Below are 25,722 nucleotides of genomic sequence, written 5' to 3'. Positions count from 1 at the left end.
CAGCATCCCAGGGCAGCATGGGTGCCAGAGCTGGCTGAATTAAAAAGTGATTGATTAGACAATTTCACCAAAAAGAAATAATATCCCTCAGAGGTTGTTAAGCACTAAACTACCTGAGCCCTGCTTTGGAAGGCCTGGTCAGAGGGTGCTTCCAGGCTGCTGCTTCCCTGTGGATTTGTCCCTGGTGCACCTGGGGCTGAGGGGATGCTGCAGGAGCGGCTCAGCTCTTCTTAGTTCTCACCCACTTTGGGCTGCTTGTTCCCCTCTGTCCCGTTTGGTTTCTGTCCCACCAGCAACCAGGTTCACTCCCTGCACCAGGAATGGAAAAAAACACTGCTCTTCCTTCCCAGTTAGCATCTAAAGATGGTTATGCAAGTACCACCGTGGTGGCAGAAGACTGGAGTGCAGGCACCCTCATGGGGCACCCAGGATGGCCTTGCACCAGGGTGCTGACACCCATGCCTGGGGCCTTGCCACCCTGTCCCTCACTGCCCTCAGCCTCCCATAGCAAAGCCCTTCCATAAAACATGAAGCAAATCCATTTGGCCTCTGCTGAGTCACCAGGGACATCACTAATTAATTTAAAACGTAGGCTGGGATTTTTTTTCCCTTTCCTGCTCTTTTTTGGTCTCAAAGCCTCAACTCCAGCTCAGATTTGGCCCCTAGCCCAAAGGTGCAGCTGTGTGTGCTGACTGCCTTGGACCAGAAAGCCACAATTTAGGGAAGACTCACCCAGAGCACATAGGAGCCTTCTGGGGACCAACCTGTCACACCTCCAGGGGTGTCCACGACACCCAACTGGGTCATGCTGACCCTACAAATAGGTGCCATTGCTTGGGGCAGCCCAGCAAGGATCCCCTTGTCTTCAACTGGGTTTGTTTATTTATGGCCTTTATTTATATCCCAGCACCTCCTTCCCTGCCAGAGGCTTCGGAGGGGCTGCCAAAGCAATTAAGAGACAATTGGGATGATAAATAAGTAACGGGCATTAAAGCGCAGGCACGGGTGTGTGATGGCAGCCAGGCTGGGGGGCTGAGGAGGAGAACTGGCTGCAGTTAACCCCAGGCAGGTGGGTGGATAGGTTGATGGACAGATGGATGGACAGACAGACAGATGGATGGACGGCAAGACATTGCCAATGCTTTCATTCCTATGCTGCATGTGACCAACCACTTCCTGACCTTCCTGGGGCTTTGCAGCCACCCCTGGGGCAGAGCTAGGAACCTGGGAGCAGCCCTGGCCATCATCCCCGCTGCTCAGTGGCTGACAACAACCCCAGCAGCTGCTTTTAAATGGGGAAAAAAATAATAATGAAGCTTCAGAGCAGCTTCTTGGGAGAGCTGCTCATCCAGGGAGGTGATGCTGAAACAGCCAGGCAGAGGAGCTGAGGCTCAGCACCTCCCTGGACAACCTGCCAGCAGCAACCAACTGCCCATCACGGGCAGCTGCCTTGGGATGGGGCCAGTACCTCCCAGCAAAGCCATGTCTGCTGCCCCAGGCCCTGGTGGCTTTGTCCTTTGATCTTGCTTCCCAAAACTCCTCTCCCCTGCCCAGTGCTGCCTGGGAATCACAGGCACTCCTGCCACCCCCCACTGGCCTGGCAGGGATAGGGCTATGTGAGACATGACCATCAGAAGAGCTAAACCCAGCTCACCCATTGCACCTGATTTATGGTTTCACCAGCCCTGGGATGGTGGGAGGAATTTATTTCCCTTCCTCATTCCCCTACAGCACACCTTCCTGGGGCTGCTGTGCCATGGCATGGCATGGCACAGCTCCCTGCCAGGTTTGGGAGCAGCCCTTTCTGACCTGACCTCACAGCCAACCATGCCCAGCACCCCAAAAACCTAAGCAGGTGCCATAACTCTGGCTCCAGCCTTGGCGCAGGAATTACCCTTCAGCTCAGTTCGGTGAGTTGCCGTTTTCCTTTGTGGTCAGAGAGGATGTGCCAGGGTTCAGCAGTTAGGGGAAGTGAGCAGGGAGGGGGTACACAGGACCACGAGCCAGTGGTGGGGTAAAGCAAAGGGCAGCCCCAGGCTAATTCCTGGAGGACAGAAGAAGGGTCCCCAGCTGGTTGAAAATGTCTCTTTAATGACCTGGACATGGCGTTTCAAGTCCCTTGAATGAAACCAGAATGTGACAGCAACACGGCAGCTATGAGTTTGGTGTCCCCGATGCCAGCGCTGCCTGTGGGGAGAGCCCAAGCCAGTGCACGCTGAGCACCCCCATCAAGCTCCTCTGGACCTGCCGAGCTGCTTGGAGCATCCTGCTGCCGGCACCACAGGACCCTGGAAGGCTGGAGCCCAGCTGGGGCGCCGTAGCACGGGGCAAGCAGAGAGGTGAAGACAAACCCCCCCGTGCTCCTCCATCACACCTCTGACTCCAAGCTGGAGACCCTCCGCCAGGACCCGCCGGCGTAGGGACTCGTCACCCCACGGACCCCCAGAGGGTCCCTCCTCTCCATGCCCGCCGCCCGCAGCAGGGTGGGCTCCCCGCGCCTCCCGCAGTCTCTGCAGCCACCGTCCCAGCGCCCGGCCCCCCGGGCACAGCCTGCTGGCGCCCCAGGATGGTCTCGGGGTGGTGGGGATCCCCGTGAGAGGTGTCCCAGGTAGAGGGGCAAGTTGGCGTAGGAGTTCATGCAGGCGTATGCCGTGCACGCCGGCACGGTGGCGGTGGCACGGGGGTTTTGCCGGCAAGCCTCACGGTAGGACGGCAGCCTGGCCATGGGCGAGCGCGGTGCCAGCCGGCCGGTGGCCTGGGGGCAGCGGGAGCTACAGCCGTAGGCGGCCTCAGCGTCGAGGAAGAGGTCGGGCATGTCGGAGCGGGTGAGCGGGTGGGCAGCAGCGCAGCGCCGCAGCCCCCCGGGCCGCCGCTTCTCGCCCCTCTCCCCCGGCACTCTGGCGCTGCTCGCCCGGCGGCTCAGCCTCTCCCGCTCCAGCCCCGCAGCCTCCGGACGGGCCGGCTCAGTCCTGGCTCTGCAAGTCCTGGTGGCCTTCGGGAAGGCTCCGTGAGGGCAAGATGCAGGCAGGAAGGGGCTGCCCACCTCCTGCCTCTTCTCTGCTGCTGAGAGCAGCCGCGGCAGCGTCCCCGAGCCCCCGTGCCCCCCGTGTCCCACATGTCCCCCGTGTCCCACATGTCCCCCGTGTCCCACATGTCCCCCGTGTCCCACATGTCCCCCATCCCCTTGCAGCAGGGGAGTGTTCTGCAGCCGGTCCCCTCGCCCGCTCGGCCGCTTGTGCTCCCTGTAGATGTCCGGTGGTGGAAGGTCCCTGGGGGATGTGGGCGGTGGGAGGGGAGGTCCAACATGGTTCCCCACCAGCACCTGCTCCCCAAAATCCCCCCCAGGGGAGGTCTTCACCAGGAGGTGAGGGAAACCCGGCAGGGCTTCATCCCCTGCACAGCCACCCCGAAACTTGAGAGGGTGGAGGAGGCGGGGGACGTGCTCGTTCGCCCCCCTCCACTTGTCCTCCCCAGGCAGCCGGGGGTCCACGGGGACTGGCTGGGGCAGCGGTGGCCCCAGAGAAGCACCTTTGGGAGCGTAGGCTCTCCCCAGCCTCTCAGGGGGGGCCAGGGCGGAGGAGGGCGCTCGGTGGGCACCGGTGCTGTTCTGCACCACAAGCTGGGGTGTCCTCAAGGAGAAGGTGGTCTGGAGGCGCTCACTGCGGTTGCTCCAGTCCTCGATGGTGCGGGTGGCCTGCTCCAGCGAGCCGCCCACGCTGGCCGTTGACACCATCTCCTTGGCCGCCTGCAGCATCTTCAGCACGTTGGCCTGGGCTGAGTTGGCGGTGACGTCGGGCGTGGGCACCCGCCTGGGGCTTGCCAGGGTCTGCACCCCGCTGAAGCAGCTGTAGATGCCCTGCAGAGGGAAGAGGAGGGGCCCACCATCAGCAGGGTCACCAGGTTCCTGCACCCGTGAACTCGCCAAGATGAGATGCTGAAGAAGCTGATGGTACTGACATCCCCTGCCCAGCATCTCCCAGCTGTGCCAGGGTGGATGACAGCATCTTCCATCACCTCTTTCCCCAGGGATGCTAATATGGACATGGGATCATTCCCAGAGTTGGGCTCTTTCCCCAAAAACCTCCCAAAGGAAAGGCCACATCAGCACAAACATCTCCATTCCCTCCTGCGTGGGCGAGGGACAATGCCCACTAAGCTGTGCCCATCTCCATGACACCACAGGAAGACATTTGGGCCCCTCAAGAGCCCCTGCCAGCATCACTCACCCTGCTGATGGCCAGGAGGAAGTCCAGCTTGTGAGACTTGGGGACAGAGTGACGCAGCTTCCAGTAGACGAGGTGCTCCCAGGCAAAGACCAGCAGGCTCAGCCCCATGGCCACCAGCAGCATGTAGAAGACCCCAGCCATGTTGTCAATGTCCAGTTTGCTGCTCATCACCTCATTCTTCTCATTCTGGCAGATCCCCGACAGCCAAACTGTCTCCAGCTTCTGGGTCTCACCTGGGGATGCACATGCACAGTGATGGTGGGGGTGAAACTGATCCTTCTGGCTAGCATCTCCTCAAGCACAGCCCCAGCCCATTCCCCCCCCACCACCACAGCTGAAGGAGAAAAAAGCCACTCCCAAGCTCCTGGAGCTGTTACCACTACCACCTAGTCCTTGCTGCTGCCCTTGGCCTGAGCATCCAGTCGCTTGTCCCCCTTCAGGACTCTGTCTCCCCATCCATGCCACAGCCAGCTGTGCTCGTTGTCCCCCTTCCCAAGATTCTCCCCCTGACCCTCAGGTGTCATGCAAGGCCAGCTCCAGGATTTTACAGCCTGCAGGGAAAGGAGGAGATCCTGCACAGAATAACCACGCCCAGCACCCAACATGAATGATGCTGCTGGATTTAATATCCCCTGAACACAGCTGGTAGAGATGCCCCTTGGTGCCATCCTGCAAGGAGCTGTGAAGGCTGCACAGTATCTGGTGACCAAAGTGCTTCTCTCTGGGTTAATTTGCAGGCCTGGGGTGGGATAAGGATGGGGACAGAGCTAGTGAGAGGCTCACAAAGACACCTACCATCTCCCAGGAACTGGAGCAGGGCCAGGTCAATGGCCCTCTTCCACCGTGAGTCTTTCTGCAGGGCAATGCCATAGCCTGTGGTGGCAAACACCTTCCCGCTGCCAATGGTCACCAGCTTGCAGCCCTCATCCTTGCCCGCCATGTAGTTGAGCACTGCTGCGTCATAGATGAAGGCATCCAGCTTCCTGCTCCATCAGCAGGAGAGAGGGTGAGTGGGAGGGGGCTGGCAGCCCTTCTGGGGGGAGAGGGGGGGCCTGTACCTCTTTTGGGGAGCTTTACCCCTTTTGGATAGCTGTATCCCATCTCAGAGAGGTGTGTGTCCTCTTTCAGGGTCTCTGCCCCATCTTGGAGAGCTTTAACCCAATTTAGAAGGGAAGTGCCCAGCTGGGGGTGGGAGGAGTGCTGTATCCCATTTGGAGAAACCATATCCTATCTTGGGGTGCTTCACCCCTTTTGAGGGCAGCTGCATGAAGCTGTAACCCATCTGCAGGGCATTGCACCCCGTTTGGGGCTGGGGAGGTGGTTGTAGCTCATGCAGGGAAGCCTCACAGAGCCATCCCCATCTGGGAGTGCTGTTCCCAGCCCGGGGAGCCCTTATCTTATTTGTGACCCCAGCAGCCCCACCCCACCTGGGGGGGGGTCACTGTCTCCCATTCCAGGTGTGTGTGTGCATATTTCATCTGGGGGCCCTATATGTGCTCTGGAGGAGCCGTACCCCATTTTGAGGCTGGTGAGGGCATCCTCCACAGAGCGCTGGTTGTACTTCACCATGTGGGTGTGCATGTCGGGGTAGTTGCTGCGGATGTTCCTCTCGGTGCTGCCGTTGGGGACGGTGCCGAAGCGGAACGGAGGATACTGCTCCTGCGGCTTCTGGAACTGCAGTGGGGAGCCCCAGGGAGCAGCATCACACAGTGCCCACATCCCTGCCACCTCCCCAGCATGTCCCCTCTCCCCACAGCCAGTCTTCATGCTCCATGCAGCACCACCGCTACCACCACCCCTCCTGTAGGTTCTCCCCACCCAAAGACATGGTTATATGTTGGGGATACCATCCCAGGTGTCGCCCCCACCTTCCTGTCACTCAGCCCCGACACGGTGTCGATGTACTGCTCCTGGATCATGAAGGCAGCCAGGTTGGCTGTGTAGCTGGCGAGGAAGATGACAGCGAAGAAGGCCCAGATGAGCACCATGATCTTGCTGGTGGTGCCCTTGGGGTTCTCGATGGGCACTGAGTTGTTGAAGACCAGAGCCCACAGCAGCCACACTGACTTGCCGATGGTGAAGGTGGGACCTCCTGGTCCTGAAGGAGAGAGGAGACAGCTGTCAGCACAGCTGGGGAGATGTACCACCCCCCCAACCCCACCCAGCTCCCACCTCCTGCGACTCACTCTTGCCACTGGTGAGGTTCTGGTTGTAGCCGACTGGGCTGAAATACTCAAAGACGAAGACAGTGATGGCCACCACAGTGAGGCACATCACAAACATCATCACCCACACGGCAGGGCTGTAAGGCTCTGCAAGGCAAGTGGGACTCTGTCAGCCACCTGGGACACCCCACAGCCCCCTGGAGACCCTTGGGAACCCTTCCCAGTGGTCAGAGTTCATCCTGCTGAATATTGCCCCTCCTTGGATAGGAACCAAGCAGCACCACAGTCAAACAGATCCACGGGAGGCTGAAATATCTGTTGCAGGAGGAAAGGCTGAGAGGCCTGGGGCTGTTTATTTTGGGTGAGACTGAGGAGGGGTCTTGTTAACCTTTACAAATATCTAAGGGGTGTCTGAAAGATGGAGCCAGGCAGTTTTCAGTGGTGTCCTGTGACAGGACAAGAAGTAATGGGCATAAACCTGAACATAAGGTGTTCTATCTAAGTATGAGAAGGAACTTCTTTACTTTGAGGGTGGCAGAGCACTGGAACAGGTTACCCAGAGTGGTGGTGGAGTCTCCATCTTTGGAGACTTTCAAGGCCACCTGGACGTGTTCCTGTGTGATCTGCTTTGGAAGGGAGTTGGACTCTATGATTTTCAGAGGTCCTTTCCAACTCCTACCATGCTGTGATTCTGTGAATCAGGAGAGAAGGGGGATGATGTGAGGCTCTTATCAGTGGGGAGATGCTAATGAGATGCTGCCCATCTCCAGGGCCATCTGCAGGAGGGTTTCCCACGGGATCACAGGTTGTGCCCCTCGGTAGCTGTGACCACCAGATCATGCCTGCACCAGGCACAGGACCAGTGACTCAGCCCCATTCAGCCCCTGGCAGGGCCCCTCAGGAGTGGGGAGTTGGCAACAAGCCCCCTGCCTGGCAGGGCTGAGCAGGAATGGGGCAGTAGGAGGCATCTGAGCCCTCAACGTGTGGCTGCCGGGGTCCATTTGTCAGCACGTCCTTCACTGTCAGCCAGGACAGGCCTCCCCTGATGGGGATGCAGCTCATTAGTGCGGGAGAGACTGGAGCTGCAGGGACCACTGGCTCCTGCCCTGCCAAAACAGGGGTCCTGGGGCTGCTGAAGGTGACCCCTACCCTGAAAGGAGGGTGGTCAGGACCCCTGGTATGGTGGGGGGGCAGGAGAGTTAAGATGTGTCCAGGCCAATGATGTCCTACAACCCATGACATCCGTGGTACCCACACCCATCTGCATGCTACAGCATCCCTGGTACCCACACCCACCCACCCCCCACAGCATCCTTGGCACCCACCCCCCACAGCGTCCCTGGTACCCACACCCATCTGCATGCTACAGCATCCCTGGTACCCACACCCACCCACCCCCCCACGGCATCCTTGGCACCCACACCCCACAGTATCCCTGGTACCCACACCCACCCACACCCCACAGCATTCCTGGTACCCACATCCATCTGCATGCTACAGCTTCCCTGGTACTCACACTCACCCACACCCCACAGCATCCCTAGTACCCACACCCATCCACACCCTGCAGCATCCTTGGCACCCACACACCACAGCATCCCTGGTACCCACACCCACCCACACCCCACAGCATCCTTGGCACCCACATGCTCATGTTCCCTACAGCATCCCTGGTACCCACACCCAGCCACACCCTACAGTGTCTTTGGCACCTACACCCCACAGCATCCCTGGCACCCACCTGCATCCCTGGCACACACCTGGTCCCTCCAGCTGAGCCACAGTGCCACGGCTGTGCCCTTGCCGAGAGCCCCAAGCCCTGCCCCAGTTCTCAGCCTGCATCTCCTGCTGACCTTGGCCAGACTCCTCCCCTTCCCAAGCTGCAGCTTTCAGTAAGCAAAAGTTTTTAGCGATGGCGATTTCCTAAGCCCAGCTTAGCCACAGGCTCTGGTGAGGGTGTCAGGAAAGAGATGCCCAGACCTGGGCCCAGACCTGGCAAATCCCTGCTTGGTTTCCCCCCACATCCTCAGCCTCCCTCCTCCACACAGGTAATGAAGAGGAAACCACCCGTCCCAGCCTGTCTCTGCAATAAAAGGCTTATTCAGGCAAGGAGAGGAGGACGCCCCAAAGCCAGTAGCACAATCACCTTCCCTTATGAATTTGACTTTTCTTTTCCTCCTAAAGTTATTAAATCTGAGCAGTATTTCTGATTCCTTCTGTCAACAGCGTGGGGTGAGCCTGCAGACAGACAGACAGACAGACAGACAGAAAGAGGCACATGGGACTCACCCAGGAAGGCAGAGGGGGAGACGGTGCCGTTGCTTCTGGCCACCATGACGCTGATGCCAGTCTCCACGAAGGGCACGGAGAAGTCCACGATCTCAGAGCGCTCCTCGTTGATGGTGAGGGAGCCGATGGCCATGTCTGCACGCTTGTAGTACACCTGCAGCAGGGGCAGGTGGTCTCAGGGTGGGCAGATGGCCTGGCAGAGAGGTCCAGACCACCTTTCCCAGGCATTTCCTCATCTCCAACATTTCAAACACTAAATTTGGTCTTGTTTTGTTTTGTTTAATATTCATTTCTTAGGTGACCAGCAGCACAACTACAGCCAGATGTGGGGTTACACATTTTCAGCTGACTCCCCTCCTCATCCTCCTCCACCAAGCTCTGGCCACAAGCTCATGCCAAGTTGTCCCCTGCCAAGAGTCCCACCACAGACACCCTAACCCCCATCTGAAGCAGGGACTTCTCAGGTTTTTTTGCCCTGAGAGTAGTGGAACACTGGAACAGGTTGCTCAGGAGATAATTGAGGCCCCATCTCTGGAGACATTCAGGGTAAGGCTCAACAAGTCTCTGGGCAACATGATCTAGCTGAGGATGTCTCTGCTGACTGCAGAGGAGGTTGGACTAGATGACCCTTGAAGGTGCCTTCCAACCCAAACCATTCTATCATTCCATGTCCCTGGGAAGCAGTGTCCCCAGGCAGGGCTGGAGGTGGGGCCTGAGCCATGCCCACTCTCACCTCACCAATCATGCCGTTCCAGACCCCACGGACAATCTTGCCATGTTTGCCATTGGTCACCAGATAGAGGTCATAGGAGAACTTCACTGCCTTGGCCAGCTTCTTCAAGATGTCGATGCAGAAGCCTTTGCAGCACAGCTTGGTGTAGGGATCCACAAGGCCATCGCCACTGAAACCACGCCAGGGAAAATGGGTTGGCCCAACCAAAGATGCTCTGAGCACCTGGGTGCCCCCTGGAGACCTTTATCCCACGGGAGTGGTGGCCAAAACTGCCAAGCTCCCTCGCCAGTGCTCACCTGTGGGAGGAGTTGGTCTGCTTGCGGCAGGGCACAGTGTTGCGCACGCAGACCCCGGTGCTGGGGTCGGTGTTCTCCACGATGACAAAGGGTCTCTCCTCCAGCGTGGCCACAGTCAGGTGGCGATTATCGACCACAGGCTGCATGAAGGAGCCGTAGCGGGGCCATACTGGGTACTTCATGTGGATGATGCCCTTCTCCCACTTGCCCACCTGCCCGTGAGGGAGAGCATATGGTCACCCCAGCAAGGAGCTCTGGAGGTCACACAACATCTTGTGTCCATCCTCCCCAAGCCTTCAGGCTTGTTTCTCCCACAGCTTTGTTAGGCTGGAGCTCAGCCATGGTGAGATCCATCTCAGCATCCCTCTCCCCATGCATCCACTGAGCAGAGGGCAAGGTGTTTCCTCCTGGGCCCCAAGCACCAGGCTTGGTGAGCACAAATCTGACCAAGCTTCACTGAAATGCTTTTAAGCTAGAAAAGCCTTCACACAGCTTCCTTCAGCTCTAGATGCTTGGGTGCTCTTCTTCAGAGCTGGGCAGGTGCATTTTTGCCTCTTTGGGAGTTTTTCATCCATATTACAGGAGAAAAAACTCAGTTCAGTTGTTGGCAGAGCTGTGGTGCCCAGCATTGCTGCAAAGCCCCACTGTGCCTCCATGGGGACCTTTGGTACCAGTAATGGGTTTTGGTACCACCATGGGACAACCTGCCCTAAAGTGACACCTAATCCTGTGCATGGCTCCAAGCTTGCCCTGCCCAGCCATCCCCAGGGTGTGCCCATCCTGGGCAGTCAGGGGTCCTACCATCTCCCAGAGCCGGTGCGGGTTGAGCGTGATCACCACCATGGTAGGTCTGACCAGATAGCCACCTTCATTGAAGGAGAAGTCTCTGTGCTCCCATGTCACATTGAGGAGGTGCCTGACAGGACACAGTACCCATAAACACCTGCCTGTATGTCCCAGCCCCATACAGCCCTCCTCATCCTCCAGCTCTAGACAGGCTGCCATAAGTCCCATGGAGAGACATAGAGCTGAGAGCTGGGGATTAGGTTTCTCTCCTATGCAAGGGACAGCAAGCAACTGGAGGAAGCCCTGCAAGCAAAGAGGCACTGGGGATGGATCACTGCACAGCTGAGGCTGCACAGACTGCCACAGCAGACCCGTGGTGCCGCACCTGTACTGCAAAACAGAGCTGTGAACCTCCCCCCACCCTGAGACACCCCCCCCCCACCATGGTTTCTGGGTTGCAGACAAGCACAGGAAGAGGAAAGAGCTGCTCTGGGGAGATGCCATGGGAGAAACCCAGTCAAGACACATGGACCACCAGCTGCAGCACACCACAAGCATCATCCCTCCTGTCTGCCAGCTCCATCCTCATCTTCCTCTGTCCCTTCTCTTTGCATAGGATAGTGAAATACTGGAACAGGTTGCCCAGAGATGTGGTGGAGGCCTCATCCCTGGAGACACTCAAGGTCAAACTTGATAGTGCCCTGGGCAGCCTGATCTAGTTGGAAATATCCCTGCTGATTGCAGGAGGGGGAAGGTTGGACAAGATGGTCCCTGAGAGTCCCTTCCAACCCAATGCATTTTATGGTTCTACGAGTTCCCCACACCCCCCACTCCACACCCACCCCAGGGGGCCCCCCGTGTCTCACCGGTAGAAGCTGTTGTTGGCCACGGCGCCGCCAGCAGGAGCCCAGCAGTCCCGCCCCACCTCTGGGAGGTAGCCGTGGGCCCGGAAGAAGCTGGCTGCCCCCATGGCAATGATGGCCACCCCATCCCGCACCTTCTGCCGCAGGCTCAGCTTCCAGCTCTCCGTCACCACGCTGATGAGGCCAACAGGGAAGGAGGCAGGGGGCACCTCCATGTTGCCCACCGTCAGGCTGGGCACAATCCAGACGTAGCCTGGCCCCACCAGGCCAGCTTGCTCCGCCATGGCAAAGAGGTACTCAGCCTCCTCTCGTGAGCAGTAGACGATGAGGACCTGGGCATCGATCTGCCGCAGGAGCCGCTGAGTCCTGGAGTTGCTGCGCTCCTGGCTCATCTCGAAGGTGACCACCTCCTGCAGCTCCCAGCCGAAGTAGCTGGCGTCCGTGAAGGAGCGGATCACCTCCAGGAAGATGTTGTAGCCCGGGTAGAGGCTGGTGATGACAGTAAAGGAGCTCCAGTCGTATTCCTCCAGCACCTTGAAGATCACCTGGATTTGCTGCTCGATGGAGACACCCAACTGCAGGAAAGCCGAACCAGGCTCCTGTGGGAGCAGAAGGGGTTAGGAGCTGCTCCGGCACTGTGGTCCAGGTCTCTCACACCCACACAAGCCACCTTGAATTTACCATCAGGAAGGGTTTGAGGGAGCCATGAACTAGAGTGATCCATGGGCTACTGACACCCAAAACAGGGCTGATTTGCTGGTAGTCTCCAAGGAATCTCATCCCATGCAGTCAAGTCCTGCAGCCTCTCCTCTGTTTCTCAGCTTATTGACCAAAAATTCAGCCTTCCTCCAAAGGAGATCAACAATTTCTCCTCAGACAGGAGAGGGAGGGGACAAGAGCTCTGCCAGGAGTGTAAATCCCATCCCAGCTCCAACTTGTACCTGCTGTCAGAGCCCACACTGCTCCTTCCCTCCCACCCCACCTCCCTGGCCATCTGGCCTCTCATTAACAAACCTTAATTGATCTGATTCTGTCTTAAATGATTCAGCCAATGGCATTTGCAGAAGGTTGCACGCAGGCAGCAGGGGTTTGCCACCCTGACCTCCTCCAACTCCAGAGAAGTAATCTTTCCAGTGAGGGGTGAGCCCTGGGCAGCTGCAGGACTCTCTGACCCACGGGAGGAGGAGATTGAACCTTCAAAAGAGTCCCTCCACCACCCAAATACCCAACACCTAGAGAAAGCTGTGTTAAGACACCTAGGTGACAGCAAAGCTACGGTTTTCAGTTGCTTAGGGCTTCATCTGAGCATTCTGCACCCACACAAGTCCACTGAACTCATATGAGTCTATTGCACCCTCTGCCACCCATCCACAGTGAGCAGCAGCTCTACATGGTCTGGAGACACCAATAGATGTAGGCACAGCTGCCAAGCTGCCATCCATGGAGTCTAGACCCAAAAACCTCTGGGCAAGCAGATCATGAAAGCAGGGCCCTGAGGAGCAGCAGGATCTCCAGCCCAGGGTGTTGCTGGCATGGGATGGAGCCAGTGTCAGGACCTCTCCAATGCCCAGGCTGTGGAGGGCGAGACAAGCAGTCAGCAGGAGATAACCCAAATCTCCTCCCCAGGAGGGACAGAAGTCTCGCTGAGCTCCTGCCCAGCACCCTCTAGCTCAGATCCAGCTCTCCCTGCCACCAGCACTTCCCTGCAGGCAGGTGACAATGACAGTGACAGTGACAGCATCTGACACCAGTGAGGAGCAAAGAAGCCAAAAATCCTGTCTTGGGCCGTGGTGCACCTGAGATGGCTGCCACAGAGGGGCAAGAGTTCTCCACGCTGCCTTCCTGGGCATTTCAGCACTGGGTCTGGCTCCAGCGGAGTGGGGAAGGAGGAGAATGGGGAGTGCCAACCCCACAATGCCCTGGCACTGCCTGTGCCACAAGTCTGGCACCTCACGGTGGGTACAGCCTGGAGTGGATGGGAACCATGACACCAGGGAAGATCCGTCCACAGGGCACTGAAGTCCCTTTCCCATAAGAAGACACTTCCATGTCCTGCCACCCCAGCTGGCCACGTCGCTGCAGCCACCGCCCTTTCCTGCCCATCACCTCCCTACACTGCAGCCCAGCAGCTCTTTTGTTCTCCAGCACTTCACATCCCACATCTGCCCCTCTCAACATCTCCTTTCACCCACCCCTGAAAGAGCCCTCAGCAAACAGCTCACCTTCGGGGTGAGGACCACGGCAGATCCCCCACTGATGCTGATGACAGGGACCTGAGTTTGGGAGGAGATGAAGTCAAGGATTTGGGCCACAGCCTCTGTGCCAACGTTGTCCTCAAAGACGATGCCGTGGATCTTGTGGCTGGCGAGGATGTCGCAGATCTGAGTGAGGAGGGTGCTGGGGTTGGTGTTGTTGACTACGACGGTGATGGGATGGATCTCCAGGGGCATGTCGAGGAAGCTCTGGGGAGTCAGGCGGGAGCGGATGTGCAGGGGGTAGGCTGTGCCCCCAAACACCACGGCCACGTTGACCACTGGCTCCTCGGGGCCCGGCAGCAGGAGGTCGGTGAAGGCAGCCGAGCAGCCCAGCACCATCGACAGTAGCAGAGCGTGCGCCGGCGCTCTGCCCATGTCCACCGCCGCGTCCCTGCCGGGACAGGACACAGCCCCTCGCATCCAGCCGCCTGCCGGGACCCTCAGCCTCACTCGCCCCAGCCCTACCCACCACCCTGGGACAGCACAAGAGAGGGAGATCCTCTTTCTTTGGAGGTGGGATGCGGTGGAGGGTGACCATGGGGCTGTACTCCCCACCCAGCACACAGCCCAGCGTTGTATCTCTTGTCCCCAGTCCCACCGAAAACTTCTTTAAGCTGGTCCTCCCTTCCCATTAGCCTAATCTCACCACCACCATCTCCCCTCCCACCCCTGCACCCTCCCCAAAAGGCATCACTGATGGATGCTCCTTATGGCCCCTTCGGCCAGGGGAGGGGACAGCAGCGAGAGGTGACAGGAGGAGCTGGCAGCTCCCTGGTGCCTCTCCTCACAGCTAACAGACACCTTTAAGACTTTAAGGTTTCGCCCTTGAGGTAGGGCTCAGCTCTGCAACCCCTATGTTGGGATTCTGCAAACCACACAGTCCCCAGAGCCGCTGGCCTCCTGCCGGTCCCCCGCCCCAGCCCCCTCACCACCCAGAGAACCGCTTGGCCTCACATGTCCTCTCCCAAACACCACCCTTCAGATTTACCCCCTGCTGTCCCATGCCCCTGATATTTGTCCCACTCTGTCATTGTCCACTCAGCTGAGACACCCACTAAGCTGTGTCTTTGCCAGCAGCACCCAAAACCCCTGGATTTGGAGGGAGGTGTTTGGGCACATCCTGCCTGCGAGATCCCCAAATCCCACCCAGCCCTCAGCAGGCAGGGTGACAGGTTTTTGGGGGGGCACACCTCCCTAAGCATGGCAATACAACCCCGTGTTGGAGAACCCACTTCCTGAGACCTGCAGCCAGGGACACCCAAGCCTTTCTGACCCCCACTGCATCCAGTGCCATCACCCCAGTGCCACACTGCGCAGCACAGAGGGAGACAAGGATTCCTCGGCGGTGGCACCAGCCACATGCTGGTGTCGCTCCATGCAGTAAGATGCCAGCTGGTGCTCAGAAACATCACTAGCAATTAAAAGCTGCTATTGCTTAACAAGTCCTCAGCACAGAGGAGCCCCTCTCTAAGTCCTGGTTAGTTTTGGGGGGTTTGGACTGCCCTGAGGACCCTCACCCCAGCACCGCTCCGTGCCGCAGTGATGCGCAACCCCTGGGCGCACTGCGAAAGCACTGAAACGCAGCAGCAAACCCAACGACTGCCTGGCTGGGCACCCTGCAGGAGCTGCTTGGTGAGGAGCTGAGCACCAGGGCTCCACGTCCCACCCTGGACAGACAGGGAGCACAAGCTCCCTGTCCCCATCACGCACCCCATGTGGGCACTAGGAGGGCTTGAGCAGACAGTTGAGCACCAATGCTCACCAGACAGTGTCTCTCTTGGCCTGATGGGTCACTGACCCTCAGCACCCACCATCACCCACGGTGGGCTCACCCTGCCTGGCTGCATCCCTCTCACCACCCGTATGGCAGCCGGACAAGCCACAGGAGCCACAACACCACAGTGATGGCCGCAGCCAGGGCCCGTTGGCTGGAGAGGGCGGGGGGTGAGTCATGCCACGCTGGCAGCGTCCCAAGGCTCTGGCACGGCGCGCCTGGCGGTGGGGCAGCCCGCGCCGCCCGCTCCTCTCTGCGAGTCCCCGAGTATTTTTAGTCCCAAGATAAATAATGCATGGGGAACCCGGCACCAGCTACCCGAGTCCAGAGCAAGGGGAGCAACACGCCACCCAAAACAAACAGAGCCACTCTCCCAGCAGCTCTGCCCATCTGAGCCCTCCTCAAGGACATGTAAATATACTCTGAGCCCTCCTAGGGACTGGTTGGGTTTGCTCGTGCCAGCCCTGGCATCTCACCCATCCCAGGCCCATGGCCTTGTCTTCCTCAGCCCAGCTCTTTTCTGCACTTGGGAGCCTCTCCTAGAACCGAGTAACCCAAGCACAGGCCAGTTGACCCCTCCTGTGATGCCCAACACTCCTGCCAAAGGGGTTGCTCCTCTCCCAGCTGCAGCTGGAGGCAGGTTTGGACAAACTGGGTTCCCAGCGGACTGAGCCACAGGTAGAAAGCATCTCCGAGGCTCACGACTGGAGCAGGCAGTGGTGGAGGGAAGATGGGCATGGGCACATCACATCCTTCAGCAGCAGATGAGACAACCAGGGGAATGAACTTCCATTCTTCCCAGGAATCCAGGACCACCAGCCAGAGCCCTCAGTGGATGCAGGGGAAGAAGATGGAGGGGTTCAGGGCCAGTGAGCCTGCAGCTGGCAGAGGCTCCATACACAGGTCGAAGCCAAGGCTGATCCAAAATGGCTGGATTTGGGATGCAAAGAGCAGCCAGATCCTTCAGACCAGCTGACTCTGTGCTTCCAGCCTGATCTTAACAAAAAAGTACAGGAAAATGCAGTTTGGGTTTTTAGGTGGTGAGAAAGGTAAATTGCAGGAAGGTGGTAGAGGGCAGAGGAGGAAAGGAGCTGCCAGGGCTGCTCCCAGGCTCAGCACAGCACAGCAAAGCCCTCATGGGCTTTCCAAAAAAAACCAAAACACCACAAAAAGCCATTTCTGAAACCTCTTGCAGCAGGCACCACGGGGTTGCTCCTCTAGAAAAAGGCCTTCCCAAAAGGAAGGGTTTCCAGGTGGGCAAAGGACTGGTGGAGCAGCAGAAAGGTGGCTCTGGCCAGGAGCTCAGACTGGGCAATGCTACCTCCCCGCAGCCTCCCTGGGGACCAGAGGACACCCACGGAGCTGCTCAGTAGGTTTGGCACTCATTTTTTGTTACTTTGGAGTGGACTTAAGCAGGTTAAGCCCCTTCCTAGGCACAGCTTTGCCAAACACCCACAAAAACCTCCTGCTAAAGGCACGAACCTTACCTTCCACCACCCCCTGAAATGGCATTTTAATGCAACAGGGACAGTTTGCTCCTAATTGTGACCCTCCTTTTGCCCTCTCTCCTTTGCTCCGAGATAGAGAAAACTCATGCAGATATTTTGACCTCAAGAAAGAGAGAAATCAAATCCCAAAATGCAAAATGTCGCTCAAGAAAAAGAAGCCTCACCTTCCCCCCTCCCCCCCCCAGCAGCCTCCGAGCCCAAAACCACACGGAAGGAGTAGCCTGTGCCAGGGAAGAAGGATCTGCTGCCGATGGAGGCAAAGGGCAGACCAAACACGAGTCTGGTGGGAGCCATGCAGAGAGGGCAGGGGGCACCGGAGAGTCACCAGGGTCTGCTAGGGCTTGTCATTGCCTGGATGGGGAACATCCCTCTAGAGCAAGGACACCTCGACGGGAGCCCCCCCCCCCTCCCCCCCAAAAGGGAATGAAAACAACAAAACCTCCCCATGCAGGGAGGACAACTCGGGAAGAAGAAGAACTGGCAGCCTCCGGCTGGTGCCGTCTCCTTTCAACCTTCATCTGCCAGTAGTCATCCCCCTCTTCCTCCCCCGCACCTCCGACAGCAACAGTTGCGGGCCGGGGGCTGCGGGCTGAGGTGCTGGGGGTGGGGGCCGCATTCGCACGCACCAAAACGCAGCTTAGAAAGGTCGAATATGGATTAACCAAAAATAAACGGCAAGTGTCCTGCCTGTCGCTGGGTTACGCAAGGTGGCAGAAGGGGGGGACGCAGGGCTGGTGGCACCCAGGGAAGTCTTCTCTCTTCTTCCTGCCTCCCACTCTCCCAAAAAATTCCCCCCAGCGCAGCTCCCGCAATCCAGGCTCATCCCGTCCCCTGCCCAGGACGTGAGCGGGAGCTTTCGGGGATGCTGAGGCAGAGATGAATGTCAAAGGCAAATCCCCCCCAGCCCAAAGAAAACCCCTACCTCATCCCTAAAAGTTACTCTCGGCGGTGCCAAAGCGGTGGGCAAAGCCCGTCGGAGCTCTCGGTTGCCCCCCGCCCGCTCGGTACTTACGGGACTGCCGCTGCTCGGTGCCTACATGCCCCGGGGCTCCGGCGGGGCTCCTCGTCCCACCGGGAGCTCGGCTCTTCCCAGCCCTCTCTTCCTCTTCCTCTTCCTCCGGGGCAGCCCCCAGAGGCAAGTTCGGCCCCCGCCGCGGCTTCCGCGGGGGTCCAGCTCCCGCCGTCGGTCCCGGCTCGTCCTTGGCGGCGGCGGCGGCGGCTCTGCAGCGGCGGCTGGAGGCAGGGACGGGAGCGGAGGAAGGAGGGAGCGGGAGCGAAGCGGGTGTGCACGGGGGGGGGCCCGGTGGCAGCAGGTGTCTCGGTGGCCGCCGGGCCCCGGCAGCCATCTCCCTCCCTCCAAACTCCCCTCCTCTGCCTCCCCACACCGGCACCGGAGGGGCTGCCCCGGCGGGACGGAGCCGGCGGCGCTGGGGAGGGCTGCGGTGATGTGGGGGGGGCACGGGGGCGGTAGAAGGACAGGACGTGTGTCCTCCCGCCTCGCCGCAACTTCGGGGCTGGCCGCCAGCCCCGGGAACGGGAGGGGACGAGGGGGATGGAGGCGGGCAGCCCTCCCCTGCCCAAACCTGTCCCGCCTCCGCTGGCACCCGGGGCCAGTCCCAGAACTGCAGAGGGTAGTGGGCAAGACACCCCCCTACCCCATTTCCCTCCCCAGTCCCCTTCTTCTTTTCCCCGTGGGAAAACCTCACCGCAAAATGACACAGCTCTTACACACTCTCCCCCCTGCACCGTGCGCTTCTCGGCCCCGGCCCCAGCCTGGAGGGGTGCAAACAGTTTCAGCTGGACTCACTACCCCCTCCCACAAATATCTTCCAGCCCTCTGCTAAGTGAATCGGTGGGGACTGGCCAGGTGCCCCCACACACACTCCTCGGTGCCCCCCAGCCGGCGTAGGGAAGCCCCAGGGTCCCCGTCGGTCACGGGAAGGGAGGGTGACACAGAGCAAAGCCCCCGCCGGCAGCAGCATCCTCCAGCTGTCGCCAGGACCAGTATTAAAGCATCAGCTGATCCCCCTGCACTGGTTTATAGCATGCCAGACTGGGGGGAGGGAGGGGAGGTGATCCAGCAGAGGAACGGGAGACACCAGCAGGGATCCTGCTGGGGTCTCCTCGTCCCCACCTGTGTGCCCAGGCTGCCCCAAAACTACTCTGTGCTCTGCAGCAGCAGGGCTGCGGGGACCACGGCTGCCGGCAGGGGCTAGGGCCCAATTCAGGGTGGACAGCTGCTCCCAGAGCTCCCCGAGCCGCAGCTCAGAGCCACCCCAACACCGGGCATCACCCTGGGAGCACCTGCCCGTCCCTGCCAGCATGGGGTGCCAGCAGTGCCCAAGTCCAGGCACTGCCCTTCTGCCTGTCTCTGTGTGCTGATGCCCTACTTGGGGACATGATCACCCAAACCTAAGTCATTTAGGACTGTTGGGTGGTTGCCACCCAACCTGGCACCGCAGCCACTGGTAACAGCATCCCTGTGGCTGCTGGGGCCATGCAAAAAAACATTTCAGAGAGGGCTCAGTCCTGCTGCCTGTGATTATCCATCAGCTGCTTGATCCAGGACATCCTTGCACTGTCCCCTGTCCCCAAGACAGCCCAGCCACACACTGCCTGGCTGCTGTGAATGCTTTCAGGGCACCCCAGGGTCACAAGAGAAGCCAAAAAGAAAAATAAACAAACAAATAAACAAAAAAGCCCCAAGAGAAATTAAAAAATGCCTTTGGGGTTTTATTTTAATCCCTGTGAAAGCAGCACCCACTCTCAGTGGGAGAGCTCAGCCAAATCTCCCAGGCTGCTGTGGTGTAGGGGCTTGGGATGAGGTCATGGAAGCTTGCACCCTTCTCTCAGCTGCCCACTGGCCTCATCCTCCTCTCTCAGGCTCAGGCAGTTCCAATTGCCCATCACTGCCTGGTTCTGCAGCACTGGCTTGATTCTGCAGCACTGGCTTGGTTCTGCAGCACTGTCTCTGTCTCCCAAGGAGAGGAGGTTTAAGGGTTAGCAACAGGTCCCCAAGTCCTTTTTGCTGGGCAGCAGAAGGGTTACTTTGGGGGTTGACTTCGAAAGCAGCAGCTGCTGCATTTAACCCTTTCTGTTGCCTTCATGGGTAGGTGTGACAGGGCATGGGGAAATCACCTTTCTGAGGACCTGGTCCCTTGGAGCTGGCACAGAAACTCCAAACCACTTCTGTGCTCTTAGTGCCCCACAACCCCACCCCCAGCAGATCAATAGCCTCATTTACCTCTTCCAGGATCAGCTGCTCCCTGGGCAGGGTCTTGGTTCACACTTATTTCAGCCCCGGTGATGCTGCATGGAGAAGACGATTCCCAGCAGAGCTGTCAGCACCCAGGTGGGGTAAGAAGGGCAACAGCAACCCCCTCCCAGAACAATACCCAGCTGCATGTCATACCCAAGGCCCTGCAGAATCTTCATCCCATGAGACATTCAACACACATACACCCCCACACCCAACACAGCCCAAACCCTACACGTGTGACAGTCAGTCAGTTCCAGGTCTGGTGCACAGCTGGAGGGTGTCTGCAACACAGGATGAGGACACATGTTGGGACCCTCCCCCATGTCTCCTTTCCCTTGGAAGTCAAGCCCTACCAAAGCCAAGGGCTGCACCAAGAGCTAGCCTCCAGATTTTCAGTTTTCCTGGCAAAGTCCTTCAGTGTCTTAAAAAACAAACAATCAAACAAACAAACAAACAAAGCTCACAACATTTTTCTGGGAGGAAAATGCAGATACCCCAAATCCAACCTCCTGCTGGGTTGGGGCCATCATATCCTGATGTAGCTAACTGGAGCTGTTCTGCTATAATCAAAACACTTTGTGCATTTCATTGGCAAAAGTCCTTTTTACATTAAAACAACCAAACCAAACAAAAAAAAAATCTGATGGCTACGAAGGTCTAGGTTGAAACAAAAGCACCATCAGCACCCCAGGATGAAGCCCACAGCCCCAGAAGATGCAGGAGGACTTTTCCTCCTGGTTGGACAGCTTCAATTTCCCCAACCTCTTGGTGCCACCCTCCCTGGGGATGCTGTGCCCTCTTTGCCCAACTTTCTGGGCTGAGTGGGGATAACATAGGCATGAAGTTGCTTTCCTTACTCCTTCATCTTCATCCTTCACTCCAGTGCAGTGGTACCTTGCTGTGTGTCCTCTGGGGGCACAGTGAGTCCCCCGTCCCTGGTCCTGACTGGACAGGAAAGCTCTCAGCCAGCGCCTGCTTGGTGTATTTTCTTGCAGGATCCCTGTGAGCCAGTCGATAACTGCAAGGCACTGCTCTCTGACAGCTCCTGGTGTGCAGCCACCTTCTGCAGGGAAAATCCCACTAGCATGCAGGCCAGGGAGCAAGGGAGATGCATGAGGGGTTGCAGGAGGGAGGCAGGAGGGCCATGTCAGGAGGCTAATGTTAGTCTAGTTTTGCACCAATGCACCCAGAGCAACACCATCATCGTCAAAGTGTCTTGGGCTCTATCCAGGCTCCTTGCATCCCATCCCAACTCCACTGGCATCTTGCATGCCAGGCTGGGGTAAAGCCTTGCACAGTATATTCTGCCCCAGCTCCCTCCATGCTGGTTCCCTCAGCCCTGCAATGTCAATGGGAGCTCATCAACTCCCAGTGTAAACCTGCACCCAAGCCCATACCCACAGCATCCACCCCAAGGTGCACCCACAGCCAAGGCAGCATAACACAGCTTGAGCCAGTGTCTTTAGTATCTCCTTCTTCAGTATCTTCTGCAGGACAAGCCTCTAAATCAGGACTTTGGGAAGGAGAAGACCTGTGGCTGTGCACTGCCAGCACAAAGCCAAAGTCATCCTTGGAAGGGCAGAGTGGCAGCTGTGTGGCACAGCCCATTTGAGCTGTGCCCATGAGCACCTGACACATCTGAGGTTTAGCCACAGATCTTCAACCATTCCAGACTTCCACTGATCATGGACCTGCACCCATCTTCATCCTGCACCCATCCTGGACCTGCACCCATTCTGATCCTTGTCACCCATCCCTATCATGCCTGCCAGCTGCCAAGCCCTCTTCTGCAGAAGTCTGGCCTAAAATGAAGAAGTTCTGAGCCCAGCTACTCCTGGGCATCCATCTGACCCTGTCCCTCTGGGTCTCAAGAAGCAAATGTGAGTGTAGATCACCTTCAGACATCAGGAGGAAGTTTTCAACATTAGGAGAAAGTTCTTCACAATAAGGGTGGTGAAATACTGGAACAGGTTGCCCAGAGATGCACTGGAAGCCCAATCCCTGGGACATTCAAGGTCAAGCTTGATGGGGTCCTGAGCAACCTGACTTAATCAGAAATATCTCTGCTGACTGCAGGGGTTGGGGGTGGACAAAATGACCTTTGAGGGTTCTCTCCAACAGTTTGATTCCTCCTATGCTCCATCCAGCTTCACAGCCACCCACAGGCACCATCCCCACCTTCCCAGCCTGTTTCATCCTGTTCAGGGCTTTGGTGCTTAACTAACCACAGAGAGCTGGTTGGTATCTCAGTTCCCAGCAGCCACAAAAGCAATCGAGGCAGAAACCAGAGCAAGGAGAAAGGTGGGAGAGAAGCCAGGGAATGGTGCCATGCCCAGTGCACACACAGCACAGATCCAGCACAGCTCTGCTCCTCTGCCACTGTCTGCTACCCTCACAGTAATTAAGGGAGCTAAAATAAACAGGGATGGTTCCATCCCTGCAGGGATAATTCCTCCTCCTGGTATGGCATGCACCTGCTGGGCTGCCCCAGAGGTTGGGGATGGAGCAGCCAAAGCTGTCAGGTTGGAAACGGGAATTTCCCAGGAAGGGAGGGAATGGCTTCCTTCTGTAACCAGCCCTTGCCCTCCACAAGTTCATCCCATGCTGTTGTGTCCCTGAATAGCTCGCAGCAGCTGCTGGGACTTTACATCTCCTTCACCTCTGCTCCCCCCCTGGCCTTGGGAAATGGGCTCCTGCAGATTCCTCCAGTGTAGTTCATCCCAAGTGGAGGGAAATCCTCTGGCCCCACACAACCCCTGTCTGGCCCAGCACAGCACTGCAACCACAGGCAAGATTTTGAGGAGCACAGAGCACCCTGGGAGGGTCCAAGGCTGTGATTGCAAACCATAAGCCTCGGGTAACTCTGGAGCAAGGGTGCCCTTGGAGTGGGAATGGAAACCAAGAGCCTCTGGCGGGTCTGGAGTCAATGATGCCTTAGGAGTCCTTCCAGAGAAGGATTGATGTTGTGCCAGGAGGGAAGCAGTTCCCTGGGCACAGAGGAGCTGGGAACCTACTCCTGTGAGCCCAAAGCTCAGTACCCGAACTCCAACCTGTTCCTTCCTTGCCCAGGGCTGGGGATGGATCTGGAGAGAAGAGAAATGGAGGCTCAGAAGAGGTGCCCGTGAGAGCGAGTGGCGGGCACACGCAGGGGCCGGTGCCTGTGCCCAGCCAAGGCGCTGAGGTCAGCACTCTCCTGTGCCATCTGTTCCCCGCGAAGCCCCGGCGCAGACGGACTGGTCCCGGCTCCCGGCGGCGGATGCGGCAGTTCGGTGATTCATGCGGTAAGGGGACGGCAGAAAACCGGACACCGCCTCTGCAGCTGCGCTACCGCCGGCCACGGGGCCGGGAAAGCAGCCACCGGGCTCGGGGCTGGGAGAGGAGCTACCGGGCACGCTGTGGAAGAGCTTCTTCACCCTCTTCTTCTGCTGGCGCTGCTGGGCCAGAGACCTGGCTCAAGAGGGCTTGTCCCTTATTCCGGAGCGCAGGTCAGCTCCTGCTTCCCAGGTTCTAGGTGCTCCTTCGGACAGCCCAAGTCGGGAAGTAGCCTGTTGCAAAGCCAGCCAGAGCCCTGCACTTGTCTCCCAGGTGTAACTGCAAATTGCAGTATCGATAGGAGCTTCGGGGGTGTCTCAGACCTGCTCCTTCCTCGAGTCACTCCAAGCTGCCCAGCACTGAGAACCTCACGGCAGAGGAGGCAGCCCGCACAGCTCTGCAGCTGGGGAAACTGAGGCACGGCAGCGTCAGGAGGTTGCAAAGACCCAGATGAGTTTCCCGTGCACCCATCCCATGCCATGCCCAGCTCTCTGCTCCACAGCCAAGCCTGTTGGCCTTTCAGAGCAGCATACAAGGTAGCAAAGGGAAGCACAGCATGGGAAGATGTGGGGTGGGAACCACACAGCCTTACCTGGCTGGTCTCAAGGCCATCCCTCACCATATGCTGCTGGCCACCAGCTTTGTGCAGTCTCATTAAAGCTAAGCTGAACCATAACTCATCAGAGCAGGACAGTCCACATTAAGGGCTGGCAGTGATGACTTTCAGCCATTCAGGCCTCTTTCCAACAGCAGAGGGGTTTTCCTCATGGCATCATCTTCCCAGCTCCTTACTCGCCACAGAAAACAGTTTTGGAGCTTCTCCTCCTCCAGCTGCTTCAGAAAGTGGAGGGTGTGGGGGTTGCTGCCCCTCTCACCCCTATAATCACCACAGTGGGGACATCCTTGGGGTAAACAGAAGGATAATCAAGCCTCAAAGCAGATCCTGGATGTTAACAGAAGCCTGTGGGGAACCTTCAGCCTGCTCCGCACCCAGGCTGGGGCTGTGCAGGCAGCAAGAGAGGGAGTCACGCCCCACACCCCAGCCCCGAGGATGCAAGGCCACCCCTCCAGCTCCAGCCAGGCCCTCTCTGCTCCCCGTTACCAGCCTCCCAGCGCCACCTAATGACAAGGATACCAGGGATGAGGACCTTGCTGGAAAGCCGGACGCATCCCGGTACCTGGAGGAAAAGAATCAGAGAGCTCCTGCAGCAATGGGGAGGCAGAGGGACCCCGGGCTGGGGCACAGGGCTGCAGGCAGCAGGGGAAGGGAGAGCTGCAGATATTGAAAAAGGATTTACATGATCGTAATGATCCTTCCTCTGCCCATGAGGCTCAGTCCTCTATCCCTGCCCTTCACTGACCTTGATTATCCCATGGCTTTCCCACAGCCCAGCATTAAACCCAGGGCCTTGGCCAAGTTCTGGATTGAACAAGGACATTGAGCTCAGCAAAGACAGATGCTCCCCTCAATCTGCTAGCACAGCCCCAAAACTACCCTGAAAGCCCCACCAGTTTGGGAACAGCTGTTTGTGGGTGGCCTGTATCATGGCTCCAACAGCACCCCAATGGCAACGTTCAGGGTGTCATGGAAGAAACCCCTGGGGCAGATCCAGCTCAGCTCTTCCCAGTACCTGCAGGTTTGGTGCAACCACAGCAGGTTTGGTGCAACCACAACCTCCTCACCAGCACGTTTCTGGCTGGGCTACCTACCCAAAGGGCTGCTCCTCTCCCCGAGCACAAGCCCCCTCAGCTCCACACCCTGCTTTCCAAAGTGCTTATTCACCTCCAAACCCAGAGCTGATGTAATCTCCCTCTCAAGAGTTCAGCATCAGGACTGCATCAGCCGCCAGACGTAACCAGTGCCACATCACACAAGCAGCTGTTCCACAAAAGCTTTATTGCTCGTTTGCCTACCAGTTCCCACTATCACATTTCCTCACTTTCTTAATGAGCCTGCAAATGAGATTTAAATAGAAAAGGGGAAAAGAAAGAAGAGGGGGGTGGGGGGGGAAAGGGAGAGACCCAGAGATCTCCCGTCCCTAAGGTGAATCAGAGATGTGGGAGTCCAGTGCCCTGATGGGCAAATCCTCTGCTGCAGAAGAGAGAAGGTTCAGCAGAGCGTGAGCCTGAGACAAACCCCCACCAGCTGCCCTGGCTCCATTTCCCCTCTGGCTCCATCAAGCAGCCTGATTTGTTTCCAAGTGCCACTGTCACCATTGAGACAGGTCACAGAGGAGCAGTTGGAATCCTGCTGGG

The 25,722-nt window shown here is 58.0% G+C and overlaps 1 protein-coding gene across 1 annotated transcript; it reads right to left on the bottom strand.

Annotated features, from left to right (window-relative positions):
- Window positions 1–2,071: 2,071 nt before the first annotated feature.
- GRIN2C (glutamate ionotropic receptor NMDA type subunit 2C) lies at window positions 2,072–18,413 on the bottom strand. Its single transcript, XM_064151079.1, has 14 exons — window positions 17,908–18,413; window positions 13,581–14,004; window positions 11,362–11,957; window positions 10,511–10,625; window positions 9,710–9,921; window positions 9,414–9,582; window positions 8,681–8,834; window positions 6,413–6,538; window positions 6,095–6,324; window positions 5,740–5,900; window positions 5,022–5,209; window positions 4,227–4,459; window positions 3,181–3,856; window positions 2,072–3,108 (listed from the first exon to the last, which is right to left on the bottom strand). Exons 2-14 carry the CDS (start codon window positions 13,986–13,988, stop codon window positions 2,369–2,371), a joined length of 4,008 nt encoding a protein of 1,335 aa, XP_064007149.1. The 5' UTR covers window positions 13,989–14,004; window positions 17,908–18,413; the 3' UTR covers window positions 2,072–2,368.
- Window positions 18,414–25,722: the final 7,309 nt, after the last annotated feature.

The sequence above is a fragment of the Pogoniulus pusillus genome, chromosome 11 (assembly GCF_015220805.1).
Source record: "Pogoniulus pusillus isolate bPogPus1 chromosome 11, bPogPus1.pri, whole genome shotgun sequence".
In the NCBI taxonomy this organism is placed as follows: Eukaryota; Metazoa; Chordata; class Aves; order Piciformes; family Lybiidae; genus Pogoniulus; species Pogoniulus pusillus.
The sequence above is the reverse complement of the archived record's forward strand: the minus strand, read 5'-3'. Positions and strand labels throughout refer to the sequence as shown.